This window comes from Oreochromis aureus, linkage group 1 (assembly GCF_013358895.1).
Source record: "Oreochromis aureus strain Israel breed Guangdong linkage group 1, ZZ_aureus, whole genome shotgun sequence".
In the NCBI taxonomy this organism is placed as follows: Eukaryota; Metazoa; Chordata; class Actinopteri; order Cichliformes; family Cichlidae; genus Oreochromis; species Oreochromis aureus.
In genome coordinates, this window is record NC_052942.1 from 30,773,445 (window position 1) to 30,791,452 (window position 18,008).

Consider the following 18,008-nt stretch of genomic DNA (forward strand, 5'->3'; position numbering starts at 1 on the left):
AGCAACACAAATGTAACAATATTAACCACAGTGCTATTGGGCAAAAGGTGCGACGAGTCAGCTGCTAGTATTTCTTGTTTTCTCTGTGCAGCTTATGTTAGGACACTTACGCTGATCTAAAATGCTGTACTCAATGCGATAGTGGGTAACAACTCCACGACTCTGCTCTGAGGACAACGGATGCCACTTCACCTTGACGTCTGTGCGGGAAGTGCTAGCTATATACAGCTGAGGAGGGGCACTTGGCACTTCAAGAAGGAAAAAAAGAATAAAGTGAGATTTCTGACACATATAAGAAACCTATGCTATAGATCTGCATGGTTACTGGACAAAAGAAAAACACAAGTTGTCCAATTCATATTTTGTCAAACTTTAAGCATCACAACATTTTTTTTTAAATGTTTAAATGTGTACTGCATTTATGTGGCAATGGTATGAAAATTTGAATCGCACTTTAAATAACAGTTGAACGGAAAATGCTGAATTGAATTTAAATACTATGTCTTTTTCAGTGATACCATTAATAGTAATGACTCATGAGCTCTTAAATGTCCTGAGTGGTTGCAAGGTTGACAAGATTGTAATATATCTTCTTTGAGTGACTGAAGCAACTCAGGCTTACTTTACCTTTGTAGCTCTATTTTATCTGTATATCAGTGTGATTACTCACCATCCTCCAGCATCTCTACAGTTATAGGCAGAGACGGGCTGCTAGCACCCATGGGAGAATAAGCCACCACAAAGAATGTGTAGGTAGTATGGGGCAGAAGCTCTCTGAAGAGATATTCAGTGGTGTCATTGTTCATTGCAAATTCATATTCCCCATTATCAGAGCCTGAAGGATGAAAACGTTCAAATCAAATGTAAGCATGCTTGCCATGTAGCCTCACACACACAGATTTGTGACACAGAGACAGACCTGCAGTACTGTGGCAGTGCACAGAGTAGCCAATGATTTGATCTGAGTTGTACTCAGGTTTCTCCCAGCTGAGCAGGGCAGTTGTGCTGGAGTATGGTGCAGCAGAAAGGTGGCGAGGAGGGCTGGGCAGACCTTCCCTCACAATGACCGTCAGCCTGGCAGTGGCACAGGCTGTGCCAAGCCAATTCTCTGCTATGCACTGGTAGTAGCCTGCATCTTCCAGAGCCAGCTGGTTAATTAGTAGGACTCCGGGGCTTTGGGTCTTTACTCGTCTGAGTGACTTTATAGGCTGGCCATTCTTCAACCAGTGCAACACTGGAGGAGGTTCTCCAGAGCAATTACACAAAAACCTGGCTGTGTTTCCCCGGGAGAGGGACACTGTCTCTGGGCCCTGAAGAATCACTGGAGGGGCTGGAGAATTAGGAGCAAAAGTTTGAGGTCATTCCATGTCAGTTCATGAAGTGCCTCCCACCTGAACACCTCAGCTATGCCTGAAAAAACTGAAAGATACACGTCGTAACCTATTTAATCCCACCGGCTACAATTGTTGCCAATTTAACCCCCTATTACATTAACAAAATTAAACATATTCTGTGTAGGGGAAGTCTAAGGGGTAAAATGCACCCACTTATTTTGCAGGGAAAAATTTGGGATTAAGTGGGTTAATAGGAACTATGGAACATTTCAGGTCCCTCCTGTCATTAATTTTCTCAAAAAAAAAGTATTTCAACAGATGTAGGCATGTTTAGAGGCATTTTTATAGCCTTGTTTCTTCAAGAGGCTTTCTCTAAAAAAAAGTTCATTTGGATTTGGTACATGTTGTCATACGTGAGGAAAAGCACACTTTAATGAAAATATTTTTTTCATATTCAGTATTTAATATCTGTGAAACCATTCACAAAATTTGTATTATTTTAAACAAGTTTATGGAAAGCTGTAAATAAAGTCCCCTAACTGCAAAATTTGTGCGTTCTACAGGTTGTCAGAGTTAAGACATGAAATATTTTAGGGACTCTGTGTTCAATTACTCTGTGTTACCTTGAGCTACCAACTAAGAGCCCATATTCATAGAGCCATAGTACCAGATCTTAACCATGAAATAATTTGAGGACCTAGCTCTTGTACTTTTTTTTATGATAATGGGATTTTAATATGGCCCTTAAAAAAAGAAAAGAAAACATCTATAAAACATTTTTGAGAAAACTAATAACAGTAGGCACCTGAAATTAGCAAGAAGTGTATCTTTCAATTTTATTATAGACATGTTTTTTTAAAGTAACATAAAAAAGAAGACATCACAACTTTAAGTTTTAGCCTACACTTCCCAATATGCAATGCAGCAGTCTTTTTGCCTCCTTTACTTGCATTGTAAATGACATGTCTTACAAAACAACTGCTACTCCTACTACTATAACTAGTCATAGTAATAATAATGACAATAATAATAATAATAATAATAATAATAATAACTTAATTATTGTCAGAAAATGTCTAGATTTTGTTCTGGATACAATCAAACCCTGAAAAACAGGATTAATCACTGGACTAGAAGCATGAACCAGAGATTGAAGAACTTCCTGTACCAAAAATCTTGTTCATGCTCTATTAAATATGAATTCATATCCAAATGTCAGTTTATAGATATTCACCAGTAAGTGAGAAGGCCAGACACATATATGTTAAATGTTTCCGGCCAAAGTTAAAATTGCTAAGTAAAACACATTTTCAGTTTAAAATCAAAACGAGCTTTGCTAGTTTTGATTTTTAATAGCCCATCTTTAATATAATATATTAATGTATCTATTTTAACAGACACCAGCTAGGCATGCCCATCTTTTAAAAAAGCTCTTTGACATTAACATTAGCAGTTAGATGAACAATTCCATAACAGAGTGTGCATATTTAGATGTCAGTTTGGAAACACACTGATATTTTAAGAGACTGTGGTTTATGTATGATTCCTTATTTTCTTTCTCCTCCTCCTGATTAATTAACAGAAGTCTATGTGAAAACCAGTGCTCCTTCAGAAATGCCTTAAATTGACAACCAACCTTTTGACATTGGTGTCTCCATGAAAAAGCTCTTAGAAAGGTTTAATCTTCATATAGAGAACATAACACAACTCCTACCGGGTACTTGCAGCTCAGCAGCAGCAATGACAAACTCTCTGGTCCTGGGCTTGTTGGCTCGGCAGACATAGACACCAGCATGGTGACGCCTTGTGTCTCTAATCACCAGGTTTGTTGCAAGGACGACCACATCAGTAGACATGGGCTTTCCGTCTGATCAAAGAAGAAAGCAAGAGAGAACAAAGGAGATCGTGCTGATGGGAGAAAAAGGACACTGGCCTTGAGAAAAATTGAGCTCATTTCTCAGGCTTTCAGTTGCCTGAGAAACAGCACAAAAGACAGAGATGTTGCTTTGAGCATGGAGGGATTTGACCTGTAATCACAAAAACTGACCAACAGGTGGCTCTGTGACTTTTCAGTCTGGGTTCACTGAGCTCTCTGCATTGGCACACTCCTAGGCTCTGTGTGAAATCATTCCCTATTCACTATATAGACCCCTATTTACTTTGTCCGCCATTTTGTAGAGGATTTATGGCCACCAACTAAAAAAATACGAGGCGAAAAAGAAATGGTCAGTATTTAAGCTCCAACGGCCACGTTGCAAATGATAACCAGAATGACCAATGCATATATAGTCTTCTAAGAATTGATTCTAACAATGATTCTTTGCAAATTCAAATGTTGCTGAGTCACAGGACGTGAAAGGATTTTTTCCCCATTAACATTTCATGTGTGTGTATGGGTGGGTGTGGACAAATGGTGGAGGTGTGAATGAATTGATGTGACAAATCGCCTTATGTAAAGCATGACTCAATGCAGGATAAAGCAGTTGAAAAGAGACAGCTAATATCAGTGGAACACCAACTTTACACCTGCAGGTACTGCAAATCTGATCCTCACTTGCTGATGTTTGTTCTTTGTGTGTGTGAGGCAGATAAACGGCGAGTGAGACACTGATAATGAAAGACAGATGCAGTAGAGTACAAAAACAATAGGATAAGAGGCAGAGAGAGAAAAGAGTAAGATAATTTGCCAGTATTACCTTGTCTGCTCCAGGACACCAGTGGTTTCGGCTGGCCTTGAGCCATACACTCCATCACGGCAGGATGTCCAAGCACAACTGTAGCATTCTGAGGTGGTGCCACAATCACAACTCTGTTCAGGGCTTCGGTGGAGCCTATGTCAGTGAAAGAAATGTAAGCTCTGGCAGTCTGGACCAGTAAATATCACGTTAGACAGCGGTGAACCCATTGATCCTGATCTCGCCCTTCAGGGTTGCTGCCAAGATTTACAGCTCTGTTAGCAATTCAAATACACACTTTTTAAATCAAGTAGCTGTCACAGCAGTTTTGCATCAGTCAGATTTGCATATATACAAATAAAATCATTATCAAGAATTTAGAAAAATTGTGTTCTGTATTTCATTAAATTCTACCATGCCTTCAGGCTAAACTACAGAGAGGTTTGAAGCTGTATTCAGAGAAATTCATACAGCTTGCATTGAAATGTCTTGATGCATTCTCAATCATCCAGGTAAGTAAATCTCCAAAGGTTGATTCTGTTCATCTAGACGTTTCTCCCACTGGAAACGCTACGTCCAGATGAACAGAATCAACCTTTGGAGGCTTGCATTGAAACATTTGATCGAGGTTCGTTAAAACGGTGGATGTAGATATGACCAGAAAGTGTTTGACAAGAGCATGACAGTTAAGTGTTTGAAGTTAAGCATTTGTTAGGATGAACAGTGGCATGTTATTATTTACATGGAGCAATGTGAGCCTTCACTAACAGATTGTGGACATACACCAGAAATCAAGCGTACACAGAATGCTTGAGTGAGGGGAGAACATAAGTGATGCTTCTACAAACCAATTTCTGAAAAGGTTGGGACGCAAATCTCATAAACCCACATTTAATTCCCAAAAGCACATAAAAAACATATTGAATGATTAAACAGAGGCCTTTTTTTACTTCATGAAATATATATTTGAAGAGCTCATTTCCTTTGCAACAAATCTGTAATGTGATTGGGTATAAAAAGAGCATCTTGGGAGAGGAAGATTCTCCCAGAACTAAAGATGGCAGAAATTCAGCAATCTGCAATAATCTTTCTACAAATTATGGAACAATTTCAGAATTATGTTTCTCAGGCCTCACACCCACATTTTCTAAACTAGAGGAGAGTGACAATCCAGCATGTTATCAACGCTCTGTTCAGAAGCCTGCATGTTTGATGGCATGAAGGTGCATCACTGCCAAAGGAACTGGAAGTTTGCACATGTGGAAAGGCACCATCTGTGCTGAAAGTTGTGGTTTTTATAGCAATATAATCAGACAATAATAAACCAGACAACATTCCTCTCCCAGAAGTCCAGTAACTGGTCTCCTCAGTTCCCTCCCAGATGTTTAAGGGCTGTGGTTAAAAGAAGAGGAGATGCTACACAATGATAAAGATGACCCTGTCCCAACGTTTTTGACATGTGTTGCTCCCTTCAAATTCAAAATGAGATAAAAAAAAATATTTTTCTTAAATGGTACATACTCTCAGTTTAAGCATTTAATGTGTTTTCTATGGTATATTGTGAATAAAATATGGATTTATAAAATTTGCAAATCATTGCATTCTGTTTTTTTAGTTACATTTTACACAACACCCTAACTTGTTGGGAATTGGGTTTCTAAACGATAAAGAGACTTACTATACAAAGAAAAAGGAGAACACACAGTAAATGGGTCAGGCAATAAGATGGTTAAACTCACAGACCTAAGATATACCCATCTTCACCTTAACAGACCTTTACGTTATTATTCAAAGTGTGTTGTCTATGGGTTGAAGAGACACAAATTGCTTCAATGTATTTGCTCAAGGTACATCTGATGTGAGTGGGCCTTTCCACTCACTCATCAGCTGCTCATAATGGTAATGAGTTCAGGACAGATGCCTGGCATTCTGCAAACATATTATAAATTAATAATCAGGACTACATAGAAGGTTATGCCTTATTTATACTTAATGCTTAAGTGGGTCATATTGCTTTTGTAACGACTGCACTGGGTGGTGTACCTTCATATAGGGCCTGTGTGGGTGCGGGAAAAAAAAGACTGTAAAGAAAATAGAGGAAACTAGAAATTGTTGGTTTAAAGCAGCTAAATGTTTCAGATCTCCTCTATCCTCTTAAGTATGTGAATTAAGTATCTGAATTGATGACCTCAACATCAAGCTGTAAAAGCTCTGTTATAGGTGTTGAAGTGTTCTATTCATAGATGTGAAAACAAATTAAGTGATGGCATTAGATCTGACATCTGTTTCATGTAATGAATTGCAATAAGGACTTAAGTAGTCCCCTCCTGTGACAGAAGGCCACTGGAGGAAAGTAGCATCTATGTCATTTTAAATGTGAGCATTCATTCATTTTTATAGCAAATTTTCAAAATGATCCCTACCTACTCAGTAAGGAGAGAAAATTGATTCTGTTCATCTGGACATATCATCTTAAGTTGGTGAAATGTTTTGTCACTCATCAAAGTGACTTCTTAAATCACTTCTAAGCTGTCTACAAGTTTCTTTTACCGTATTAACAGTACATTTGACCAAAACTAGCACCAATGTCAATGCACTACAAATAGTTTATGTTACATAGATTAGAGGTCTTTCATCTTACCTTCAGTGGTGCTAGTTTCAGTAATTATGCAAATGTAATGTTTTAAAGGTTGGGGAGGCCTGCAGTCAGATGAGACAGAAGAAGTCACTTGGATGAATGACAAAATCTTTCAAGGACTAAAAATGTTACCTCCGGATGAACAGAATCAACATTATGGGGTAGCCTTCTGACAGTTTTCACTGTGGAGCATACAAACTTCCCAACAGATTAGCAGTGATTTAAGTTTCAAAACTTTAAGTTTGTTGTAATTATTCAATAACTTGCAATATGTTTTATCAAACAGGGAGAATGAGCCTTGATCAGCGACTGGCATTATGAACAAAACATAGTGCCAGACACCGAGACCAATGCCAGGAGCCATATTGAAGCATATTATAGTCTGCAAACGATCATAGCATGAAAGCTTCTTTTTATTGTATGTGCTGGAAAAAATGTATTCTGAAGGTCAGGCAAGGCAAATGCATGCAATTTCATACACAACATAAGCTTAAAGTGCTTGACATTATACACAAAAGCTTTAACACGCAAGTCTTTGACATCAGTTCAGAGCAGCCATTTTGCTTTGACCCACTGAAGACTATCTTCATTGTTTTCAGTAATTAAAGTAAAACAAAAATAAAACAACTTCAACTCTCATTAACCTCACCGTAAGCATAATTTAACTTGCTGTCTAACCTGTGATTAATTTAATAGTCATATGACTTACATTCCCATATCACTAAGCCATTTCATATATGATAACGTATTTCCCAGAATAATTCTGCGTAGTCCAATTGAGAGGAGAGTTTGATCACAATAAAAGAATGGTTGCAGTTACAACAACTGTTGCAGTGCTTTCTTGACACATTTCAACACAAAGACAGTTGATGTGATTCCCATATCAGCAGTCCCAAGAATCATAAAACACAGCATTTATTTTCACATTTAAACATGCTATAAACAAGTGTGAGCTACTGCCCAGTTGTTGCTGGACATGTGTGGCTAGGGTGGGACTGATTGTTACTCACTGGTGTCAAAACTGGAGAAGTTCAGAGGTGTGCACATTTTTATTTTAGACTGGGAGGAAAATTGTATTAATGAAATTTAAAGCAACAGTAAATACTGAAGAAGGGCAATTTAAGACAACTTTTCAGTCACTTTTTGATTAGACTGTGCCAGTGCAGTAATGTTCTTCTCAACAAACATCACAGTGTTTTTTTCCCCAGATTTCCTTGATTAGAGTTGTATAATTCAACAGCCAGACACTGTGTTGGAGAGGGAGGGTTGTTTTGAACGTTACTTGGAGTTTACTTGAAAGAGACATACGGAGCTACTACTGTACATGTCAGATGGATGAGCAGAGGTCACTTTTTGGCAATGATTTAGCCAAGAACTGAGCTCTTGCCTTAAATCCAAGAATTCTCAATCTTTCAACACATGCGTAATATGCACTTCTAGGCAAATACTAGTTGCTTTCGAATATAGTGTTCCTGCAAGATCTCATTGACCTACTCAGTGAGTTCAAGTTAGAGTGGCAGGGTGAGGATAAATATGTAATCAGCATGATCAGCTCAGTAAACAAATCTGAAAGCAAGCTACAATTCATGTCAAGTGGGCTGCAGTGCTGTTGCCTGTGTAGCTTTAATATCAGGACAAAATACATAACATGAAGGGTCAAGTTCAGAACATTTTACCTGAATCTAAGAAGTAATTTACTGACTATGCACCCAGCCTAGTTGGTTTGAAATCAGTTGTTTGCCTTTTCAGAGTGGTGCAAGTTCTGATGTTGCATTACCTGCAAAGCAGTATCACCCTTCTAACTGGGTAATTCTGCTGAGAATGAGATTCTCACACTGCAAAATAACACTTGGGTCACCTGGCATTAATGGAACGTTCTAGAATCTACTTCAAGAGCAAAAATATTCCAACCTTAGAAGATGTGCCTTGAATTTGAAATCGGTTTTGATCAACATATTTGTGTGAATATGCTTTATCTTCCAAGAAAATCATCAACTCAGTTTCACAATGATGGAAGAGCACCTTGAGACACCTCAGGCTTAAAATAGACTCGTTCTATCCAGACTACAAGTGAGTAGTTGCCTCCTCTCAGTACCAGGGATTCAAGTAAGATAGAGAAAAATATTTCCATTCCATTTAGAAAACTAAACTTAGAGAACAAGTTAGGTCCAAAACTGGTTGAACAAAGACATTTTTTTGTTTTGCCTCTATACACTAAAATGGTGTTTTAAAAAGAAAACATTAATGTGTCATGTGACTGAGTGGAGACAAAAAATAGAAAAAAATGGCCTCAATTATTTCGGAACTACAGCCATTTTATACAATTTTATACAATTATCCCATTTTCAGAGGCTCAAAATAGCTTTGACACACTAACCTAAGTTTAAACCTAAAAGATTTTTTTTAATACTCAGATAAAAAGCTTTTCCAGTCAACGAAGATTACGACACATGGACATCACCAAATACTGTTTCTTCACTTGAGATGATCTGCTTGGCGTTTACTGGAGCCACCTTCAGTTACTGCTTATTTGTGGGTCTATCTGCATTAAGTCTCATATCTAATGACTGAAAAGCATGCTCTCTTGGGTTGAGATCAGTTGATTGAGTTGGCCATTGAAAAATATCTCATTTATGTGCCTTGAGAAACTCTTGAGTTGCTTTGGCATTATGCTTTGGGTCATTATCCATTGTGAAGCACTGTTCTATCAGTTTGGCTTAATCTGAGCAGAGAGTATAGCCCTGTCCACTTCAGAATTCATCCCACTTCTTCTTTCAGCAGTCACGTCATTAATAAACACTAATGACCCGATTCCACTGGCAGCCATACATCCACATGCTATAACATTGCCTACCACATATTTGGCAGATCCTGTGGTATGCTTTGAATCATTGGCTGGTACTTTCCTTCTGCATACTTTTCCTTTCCCATCATTCTGGTACAGGTTAATTTTGTTTTTTGCTGTCCAACCGAAGTTTTCAAGACTTGTGCAGGCTCTTTTACATGTTTTTTTATGGCAAAGTCTAATCTGGCCAGTATGTACTTGAGTGTAATCAGTAGTTTGCACCTTGTCGTGAATCCAGTTTCACATCAACTCATTGTGAAACTGAGTTCTTGTCTGAGGCTACGTCCACACTAGCCCGGATAGATTTGAAAATGGCGTTTTCGTCTGAAAACGCTCCGTGTCCACACTAGCGTTTTCAGTCGTTTTCACAGAGTTGTGCGTCCACACTGAAAAGGCCGAAAACGCTTACGTTCCAGTCCTGTGCATGCGCAAAAGCGAGTGAGAATTAAAGAATTTGAAGAAAAGCTGGTATGTATAAACTGATATTAATCTTTTTTTAGGGCTGTCAAAATTGAGAGCAATCAAAACAACTGCTGTATAATGCACTCCGCTATCTTTGTTTAATTGGTCACATGACTGCATTACATGACTAAAATGCGTCATCATTTTAGAAAGTTTGCGTTTTCAAGCGTCCACACTGCGACGGGACAGCTGCGTTTTGAAATGTATGCGTTTTTGAGAGCGTTTCCAAAACGCTGAGTTTTTCCTTGAGGAAAACGCCGTCTCAGTGTGGACGGGAGGCCAAAACAGAGAGAAAACGATGCGTTTTCAAACAGAAATGCATTAGTGTGGACGTAGCCTGAAAGACCAGAACTGGGCTTTGCGTTCCTCCAGATCATTGATTCGGCCTCTCTAAAGTTTTTGGAATCTTTCTGATAGGTTGATTTTGTTTGTTTTTATAATGGCGTTTCTCACTTGCACATCTCTCTGGGCCTCATATTAGAATTACTGTTTCATTTCTCATGAAATAACAAAGTAACATGTTACACCTGGCCATGAAATCAGCATTAACTTTGAGCCTCTGAAAATGGAGGACTCTCTGCAATCAAATAATGATTATGACTCAAGTGAAACTGTTCTTGTCAAACATATTATAGACTTAACTGTATCTGCGCTGCTTTCATATTTACTGTGTGCATGTTAAATATGTTGGTAGGCAATCAGTATTGGTTAGGGCTCTCTAATTGGATTGACATATCTTAGCAGATTGGTAATTTTAAAAGTAGATCATGGTTCGGATAGTTTGGAAACATCTTGTAAAAAATGAATGCACAGAGCTATATGATGTGCAGGCTCTATTCACTGACATTAGTTGGTTTACTGTATATGTATAGTATCAGCTGTTCCTAGAGTTAAAGTGACCACAGTCCTGGAATAATCAGAGTACAAATATAATTTAGAAATGTATTTTCAACATCAACAGATGCACTGTACTTTCTTGTAATGCATTCCATTACAGTGTAAAGCTGCTGCCATAGAAATGTGCATCACTTGGATGTGTGACCTTCACTGTACAGATTGATGTTGGTGCAGTTTGAAACTAGAAGGCTGTTTGCTAATTCATCTGCTGAAGGTGACAAGTTTCTCTGTGATCACCTTGAGACATCAGCATGATGTACCATTATGATTTTTGAGCCTTTACGCCAGTTACAGAGGCCAATCGTGTCCCAATATGCATATCTATTTCACACAAGGATAATCTGAAGACTTTAAATGCATCATATTGATAAACTTTTGAGCAGAAAAAAGAAATGTAAAAAATTAATAAGGACTATAATAATTCAAAATGTGCTTTAAAACTTACTACAGCCATAAACTCACATGACATGAAAACTCCTTAAGTGAAAAAGTGTCATTTTGTTAGCTGTAAATATATCCAATGAATTTTAAGCCAAAACTCATAGGAATGGAAAGATAGGAGTTCTCAGTGGTACCTGCCTGTCAATTCAAACACTATAAAGGACTGCAACAGGCCTTACCTGTAGTGACAGAGAGTCTGGCTTCATGACTGATGTCCTTCCCGGCAGAATTGGATGCAACACAGCGGTAGACACCCTCATCATCCTTGGTCACCTCCAGAATCTGGAGCACCCCGTTAGGAAGGGAAATGAATCTGTTGCACACAATAAAAAAGAGAGACAGAGATGACAGAGAAAGAAGGATTTAGAAGGAATAACAGATAGAATGAAAGATAAGGTTATATAAATGGCTTAGTGCCCTATAGGATGAAGCATTCAGGTGATCAGCTTTGTAGGTTGCTGCTCCTGAGTCCCCATAAGACACCGTCTTTGTTCAGGAGAAAGTACCTTTGTGTACAACCACTTTAGAGATGAGTCAGACAACATAAAATAACTGCAATACTGGGACTTTGGGATGTAAGCTGTTCATAGTATCACAAAATACCCCAAATGAAGGCTGTTTTAATGGCTACACTGTAATATGTGTTTTGCATACAGAATCTCTCTGCACTGTTAATATTTCCCATATTTTATATCATTACCTCTCCCTCCCCTACAGAGGTCATTACTTCAGACAGCAAACCAGACCAGTGGAACCCAGGCAATATAATGCCATCACACCTCTTATAGCTGTTATCATAGGCTATAAATCTGACCATAATGTGACCAGCGGTAGTCTGTTCACGAAGGATAAAAGAGCAGGCGAGTGTAAAGGAGATAAGAAAAGGAGACAAGGAGAATAATAAGAGGTACCAGAAAACAAAGGATCCAAAAAGAAAGCGATAATAAGAGAAAGCGTCATTTATAGTGACAAAATTTGGATAGATGAATAACAGAAAACACACACAAATATGAAAGAGAAAAGCTAGTGATGTTTGAACCATCTTTTGGTTGACTTTAGTTTAACGACATTAATAGAGCCTGAGGTGGAAGAGCCATGTCCCACCAATAAGACCTTATGAGGCGCAAGCTGGTTGTGGGTCAAGCAAGGCTACGGCGGCCATTAATGCTTTGCCTGACGTAATAAGGCTGGAAACAAATTCCAGGGTCAGGAGAAATGTCGATATTGTTAAGTGACCCATTAAAGGGGAATATATGTGTGAGAAAACTGGGAGAGAGACTGTTCAAGGATGTGGCTATCATGATGTGGCTGTTCCTTTATGAGAGATTACCATACCATTCTGCATTTCCACTAAAAAGCTGAAGCAGCTACATTCAGGGACAAACAAAATTCACATTCTTGTTTTGAACAAAAGACTGAGATGTCTTTAGTAACTAGCAGCGACATTGAAACTCAAAGAATTCAAATGGAGAGCAACATCCAAACACTCTTGTACACAGTTATAGTGAGTTTGCATAAATGTTTTACTAAAATAAAATCAATATGAAATCATATACAAAATGTAGATCATTGGGAATATTTAACATGCAAAAAAAAAGCCAAAGCAGAACTCCATATGTAGTTACCTTGTTCCCTCAGGAATCGCTACTTCATCTTTTTCCCAGGTAATAACAGGGGTTGGTACTCCTTCAATTTGGCATTCAAAGCGGGCAGCCCCTCCTGTGGGCACTTTTTGGGGAGATGGCTCCAGACGGAACTTCGACAGACCTGCAGGTACAGTAATGATATAGTTCAGAGGGTTATTTATCAAAGCGTCTGCCCACATCTGGTATGGTCCACAATTTCCCCACAGCTCCCTGTCCGCTACAGTCCATCGAGACTGAATTTGAAAGCATACCTAGTGCACTTATCCATGACTGCAAAACCAGTGCAAGGGATCTACACACTCGATAGCTCACACTTGATAGCTCAAGTCGTAACTTAATACAAACAGAACTAACCTTACCAGTTATTCTATTTACAGCTTTGTTCAAACAACCCAGTGAATGTAAATGGTACATGAATGTCACTTCTGCAGTCTGTATTTAAGACTTCCAGTGTTTGTATTGCACCCATTGTAGGGCTTTCAGTGGTGCGGTTTTAATTTTTGTAATTTGATTAAAGACTTGTTGAGGCCGTTTAAATGCCCTTGAATGTCCTGATTAGGAGAAATTTAGGGACTTAATCAGGCTTGGCTCTATTTGTCTGTCCAGGTCGACTTTTGGCAGGACTCCAGTTTTCAGTCTTTATACATTCACAGACACAGGAATGCTTCCCTCTGAATGTAAAGCTGAGCACCAGGGGGCAGCAGTGAGTACCGTCTGAGGGCCTCTAACCTCTGACCCTAACAGGCTGTTGGAAGAGACAACAAAACAGGCTGTCTGTCCCAGCCTCTTAGATTGTAGCCCTGACTGAGAAGTAGGGGAGCGGGGGTGGATCAAAGGAAAGCGCCGAGAAAGAAGTCGGGGAAGCCAACTCTAAGAGGAAAAAACTAAGAAACAAAGAAATAAGCAGAAGGGACATTAAAAATGCCCAAAACATAAAATGGCTAGAAAATACAGTGTGTAATTACATTAACCACATAATAGGCTGTAAAAATTTACTGTAATATCATAATAATATCATATGTGTTTCTTTGACTGTTAAATAAGCAGAGGCATCTAATCAGCCAGTCTTTCTGGTTTACGTAAAACATTTTCTCCTTGTGGAACTAATTGCCAAACTGGATTTGCACAGCCTCAAAACATGTAAACATCATCCAAAAGTGTTACAAACATAAATGTGTGAATGTGTGAAACAGCAGCTATTTATAAAGTTTTCTGAAATATTCTCCACTGTGTATTTAAAAATAGAATTTCTGCTACTTATCACATGAAAGGCAAATGCATGACGGGCCATCTAATAACTATTAAGAAATTAAATTCAAACCCCAAAATTTCGACTTGACAGATCTATTGTTGTGTTCAGTAGATTCATTAAATTATCTGGGAATAATGAAGGTCTTTGTACAAACCCAAATTAAACTATTTAGTAGACTAGATGGATTTAAGGATTGTAATCTGTCCAGTATTAGTTGAGAAATGTAAGTTAACATAAGTCTGCTAAATAAATGTAAAGAAATGACCAAAATCACTAAGCTTAAACCTTAAACCATAGCCATAGCTGCAGCCAATCACATGGCAGGCTCAAGATTTCTAAACTCACACCATCCAGATTTTTTGTACAAGATTTTCTCCAAACCACTGTAAGCTGAGGAGGAGACACTGGACAGACTATCCAAAATCACCCTAGGCCCTATCACTCCAACTGTTAGTCATGTCAACAAACTGTCCATCTGTGTTTTCCCACTGTGCTGAGGGAACAAAGTTTCTCAATGAGTACACACAGGCTGACAGAGATGCTTGGTCATAGTAGCAAAATGGATATGATTCATTTCAGAAAATCTCACACTGACTGTTGCGTAGCAAGTCATGTAAGAGCCGTTGATGATTAACCTCTGGCACTTCCAGCCATTACAGCATGATCCTCTCATGTAAACACACAACCTGTAACACTGCCAAACAGCCTGATAGGATGACACGCTCAATGAGCGTGCGTGGGTGTGTGCACATTTGTAAATTTAAGTGCCGGTGTGCCCTGCTACTTGTTCTCTAATGCCTGCACATGGACAGCTTGTGATTACATTTCTGAAGCACTGTATGCAGCCATGTTCACAAGTGTATGTGTGCACAGGAGGGTTTCTGCATGAGAGCGATGAACAACAGCTGATAAGCGAGTGTGCATTAGCCATTCGACATTAATGCAAAGGGGGGGCAACGAGTGTTCAGAGACGACACTTTACTCATGCTGGGATCGAACAATGGCGACTTGCTGGGCTTCTACGTCCATTGTGTCAGAGTATAATCATATTAGCCTTTTTTTTCCCAGTGCTCCATGAGTGTCCCGACACCTGTGATGAAATTCCATGGCAGATCCATCCTGTTACATACAGATCACAGAGTCAGATGCTGCGGAGTTAACACTGAACTGAAGGGGCTTGTCCTGACACACTGGGAAATTTTTCATTGTAACGTTCCCAGCTAAAGGTGGTATACCAAGTCACAGGGTCGAAATATGACCAATTGTTTCCTAGCAACAAAGTCTTTCTATGTAAGGAACATTTTCGGGCAACTCCTTGGGCATTGCTCTATGTAAATTTTAACCCCTCAATGTGCGTGGTAAAAATAGAGAATAAAATCTCATATTTCTTTGCTCTCTCACTCTCATTTATCTTATCTCAGTACTTGGCTTTTTTGGGGGGGTCACTCCTGCTTGTGATTTTACCCCACCTCTGTCTTTGTCCATCGCTCTATCCCTGCCCCACTCTTTGGCCCCAGAGCTATCAGATTGCAGTATTTTCCTCCTCCCCTTGTGAAAGCAGATAATTCAACCTGTGACCTGTGTGCTTCCCAACTTTTAATCTGATTACCACAACTCAACAAGCATGCCACTCTTCCAGCTTCAACAGATATTTGCAATAGCTGCTGTAAAATATGTACATTTCTGTCTGTTTTAACAAATAGGCAGGAATGTCCTTCAACCTCTCTGATAAATGGAGGAGTCTGTGTATTTGTTCGTGTGAGTATTCTTTGCCCGTTGCAACAACTGTCCATCTGATCCACTTCAGACTTGGTGGGTGCATTGAGGGACAATACTAAGTGCTGTGTTGTGTTTGAAGCCGTTCGGGGCTTTCCTGTTCTGCAACATCATCTATGAAATGGCCATAGATAGGTCACCTGACATGTGGTCTCAGAGATGAGATGATGTCAGACTTCTCTTTGACGCTTTTGAAGTTTAGATAGCATTATTTTTTTTTAAAGAAAACTCAAACGACAGTGTTATCTACTTTTGCTGATGCTAACATGCCTTTGAAAGCAGGTACTGCACTAGTAGTGACAAAAGGAAGCCTTTTACAGTATTTCTGCAATGACTTTCATTAAGTAGAAACCTTTCAATGTAGAGTTTTTGTTGTAATGCTAGATCTCTTTGAACTAGTATTTCTTATCAAGCTTTGAAAAGCTATTCTCCACATTCTCTTTCACTGCTTGTATTGGCATGGGGTGTCTGCACTAATACTGAGTCGACTTATGATAAGACACCTTTTAAAATCATGTAATTACAGGCAGGAAAAATGCTAAATACGAAAAACATTCATAGACATTATCCACAGCTGAAGCCTGCAACAAGACATAAAATTGTGTGTTCCTTTTTCCCTGTTAAGACATCAACTGTTTGTTTGAAATGGGTTGCAGAAGCTAGAGCTAGAAAATATTGACATTCCCTGCAGCAGTCTCATAATAAGAAAGGTTAATTGCTCTAATTAACACAAAAAGCAGCTTTTTTAACCATCGTCATAATTTACCTGTGAATGGATTTGAAAAATGTGATTTGCACTCAGTATGCTGCCTCTGTCATTTAAAGAAGACTGAATTAGAGGCTGATTTGTATGTGAGATTGATTTGTATGTACGGAGAAGGAAATCTCTTTTACTGTGTCTGCCTTAACAACACACATCATATATTTCGGCAGGAACGCCAAAGCAGGTGGTTTTCTTAATGTTTTTTCACAGATGCAATCTCAGCTACAGTCAGTTTTTTAGTCTCATTCCTACCAATGAAGGACCGTACCGTAGGAGCTAAGAATATCCACTCAGTGTTAGTGCTGAGGCATTTCGGCTTCATCCTCCTTCCCAGTGGTCACATCTATCTCATAGCCTCTCGCTAGTAATTTAATAAAGACACCACACACCTATACACACATGCGTGCAAACTGAAGGTCATTCTTAATGGTCTCAGAAGCCTTTCCTTTCACCATCATCACAAACTCTCTTCAGCCTTGTCTGCCTTCCCACCATTCATCCAACATACCCCCTCCCTTCCCTTTAGTCCTCATTGTCTGTCAAACAAGAGATCCTTATAAATAGGCATGTGACAGCTGACAAAAGAAGGGGCATCCACAGAGGATACTGTCTCATTTTACACAAAGCTAATGGCTAAATAAAGACTACCACTTAGGAGAGTGAGAGAAAGCGGCCTCTTTGGAGGGGCGATTAAAAACTACAGCCTGTACTCTCATTTTTCATACCCCCATATTTCTCTTCTTCCTTTGTACTTCTTCCTTTCCACCCATTCCCCCTCATTTACTCTGTTGCAGAGTATACCTCATCCCAAGACACTTGTTACTTCCTATCTGAGGCCGAAGAGAAGCAAGTCAATGCCCATCCATGCAAAGCAATTCCCTTGATGAAACAGAAAAGTTCTGTTGCTATTCTTCAATATGCATGTATGTCCATGTACTCTACAGCAAGCAGATGCATCAAGGATACCAATATTCTTATTGTTTTAAATTGAATATACTGCATCATTAAACATGTTGACCATTTAAACACTCGCAGACAAAGAACAACACTTGTGTAATCATTTCACCATCTCTCAGGTATAGTCAGAAATGGTCAGACGTGAGTGCCTTTGTGAGACTGTGCTGTCACATCATTAGGATGATTTTGAAGGTACAAGCAGCCATGTTGGTTTAGAATAAAGACTGGAAACAGATGCCACTACAATTCACTAATTAATACTCAGGTAGGAAGTAAATCTTGGCATAAATGAGCAAAATTTCACAATTTTGTCTTTTTTTAG

The 18,008-nt window shown here is 38.9% G+C and overlaps 1 protein-coding gene across 1 annotated transcript in view; it reads right to left on the bottom strand.

Annotated features, from left to right (window-relative positions):
- The window catches only part of igdcc4 (immunoglobulin superfamily, DCC subclass, member 4), a 52,096-nt gene that overhangs the window by 12,198 nt on the left and 21,890 nt on the right, over positions 1-18,008 (bottom strand). Inside the window, exons 3-9 of the mRNA XM_039612396.1 lie at positions 12,918-13,059; positions 11,472-11,605; positions 4,031-4,165; positions 3,049-3,201; positions 920-1,330; positions 671-835; positions 111-248 (exon numbers count right to left, since the gene is read on the bottom strand). Coding sequence (XP_039468330.1) covers positions 111-248; positions 671-835; positions 920-1,330; positions 3,049-3,201; positions 4,031-4,165; positions 11,472-11,605; positions 12,918-13,059 — 1,278 coding nt within the window. The remainder of the gene's footprint in view (positions 1-110; positions 249-670; positions 836-919; positions 1,331-3,048; positions 3,202-4,030; positions 4,166-11,471; positions 11,606-12,917; positions 13,060-18,008) is intronic.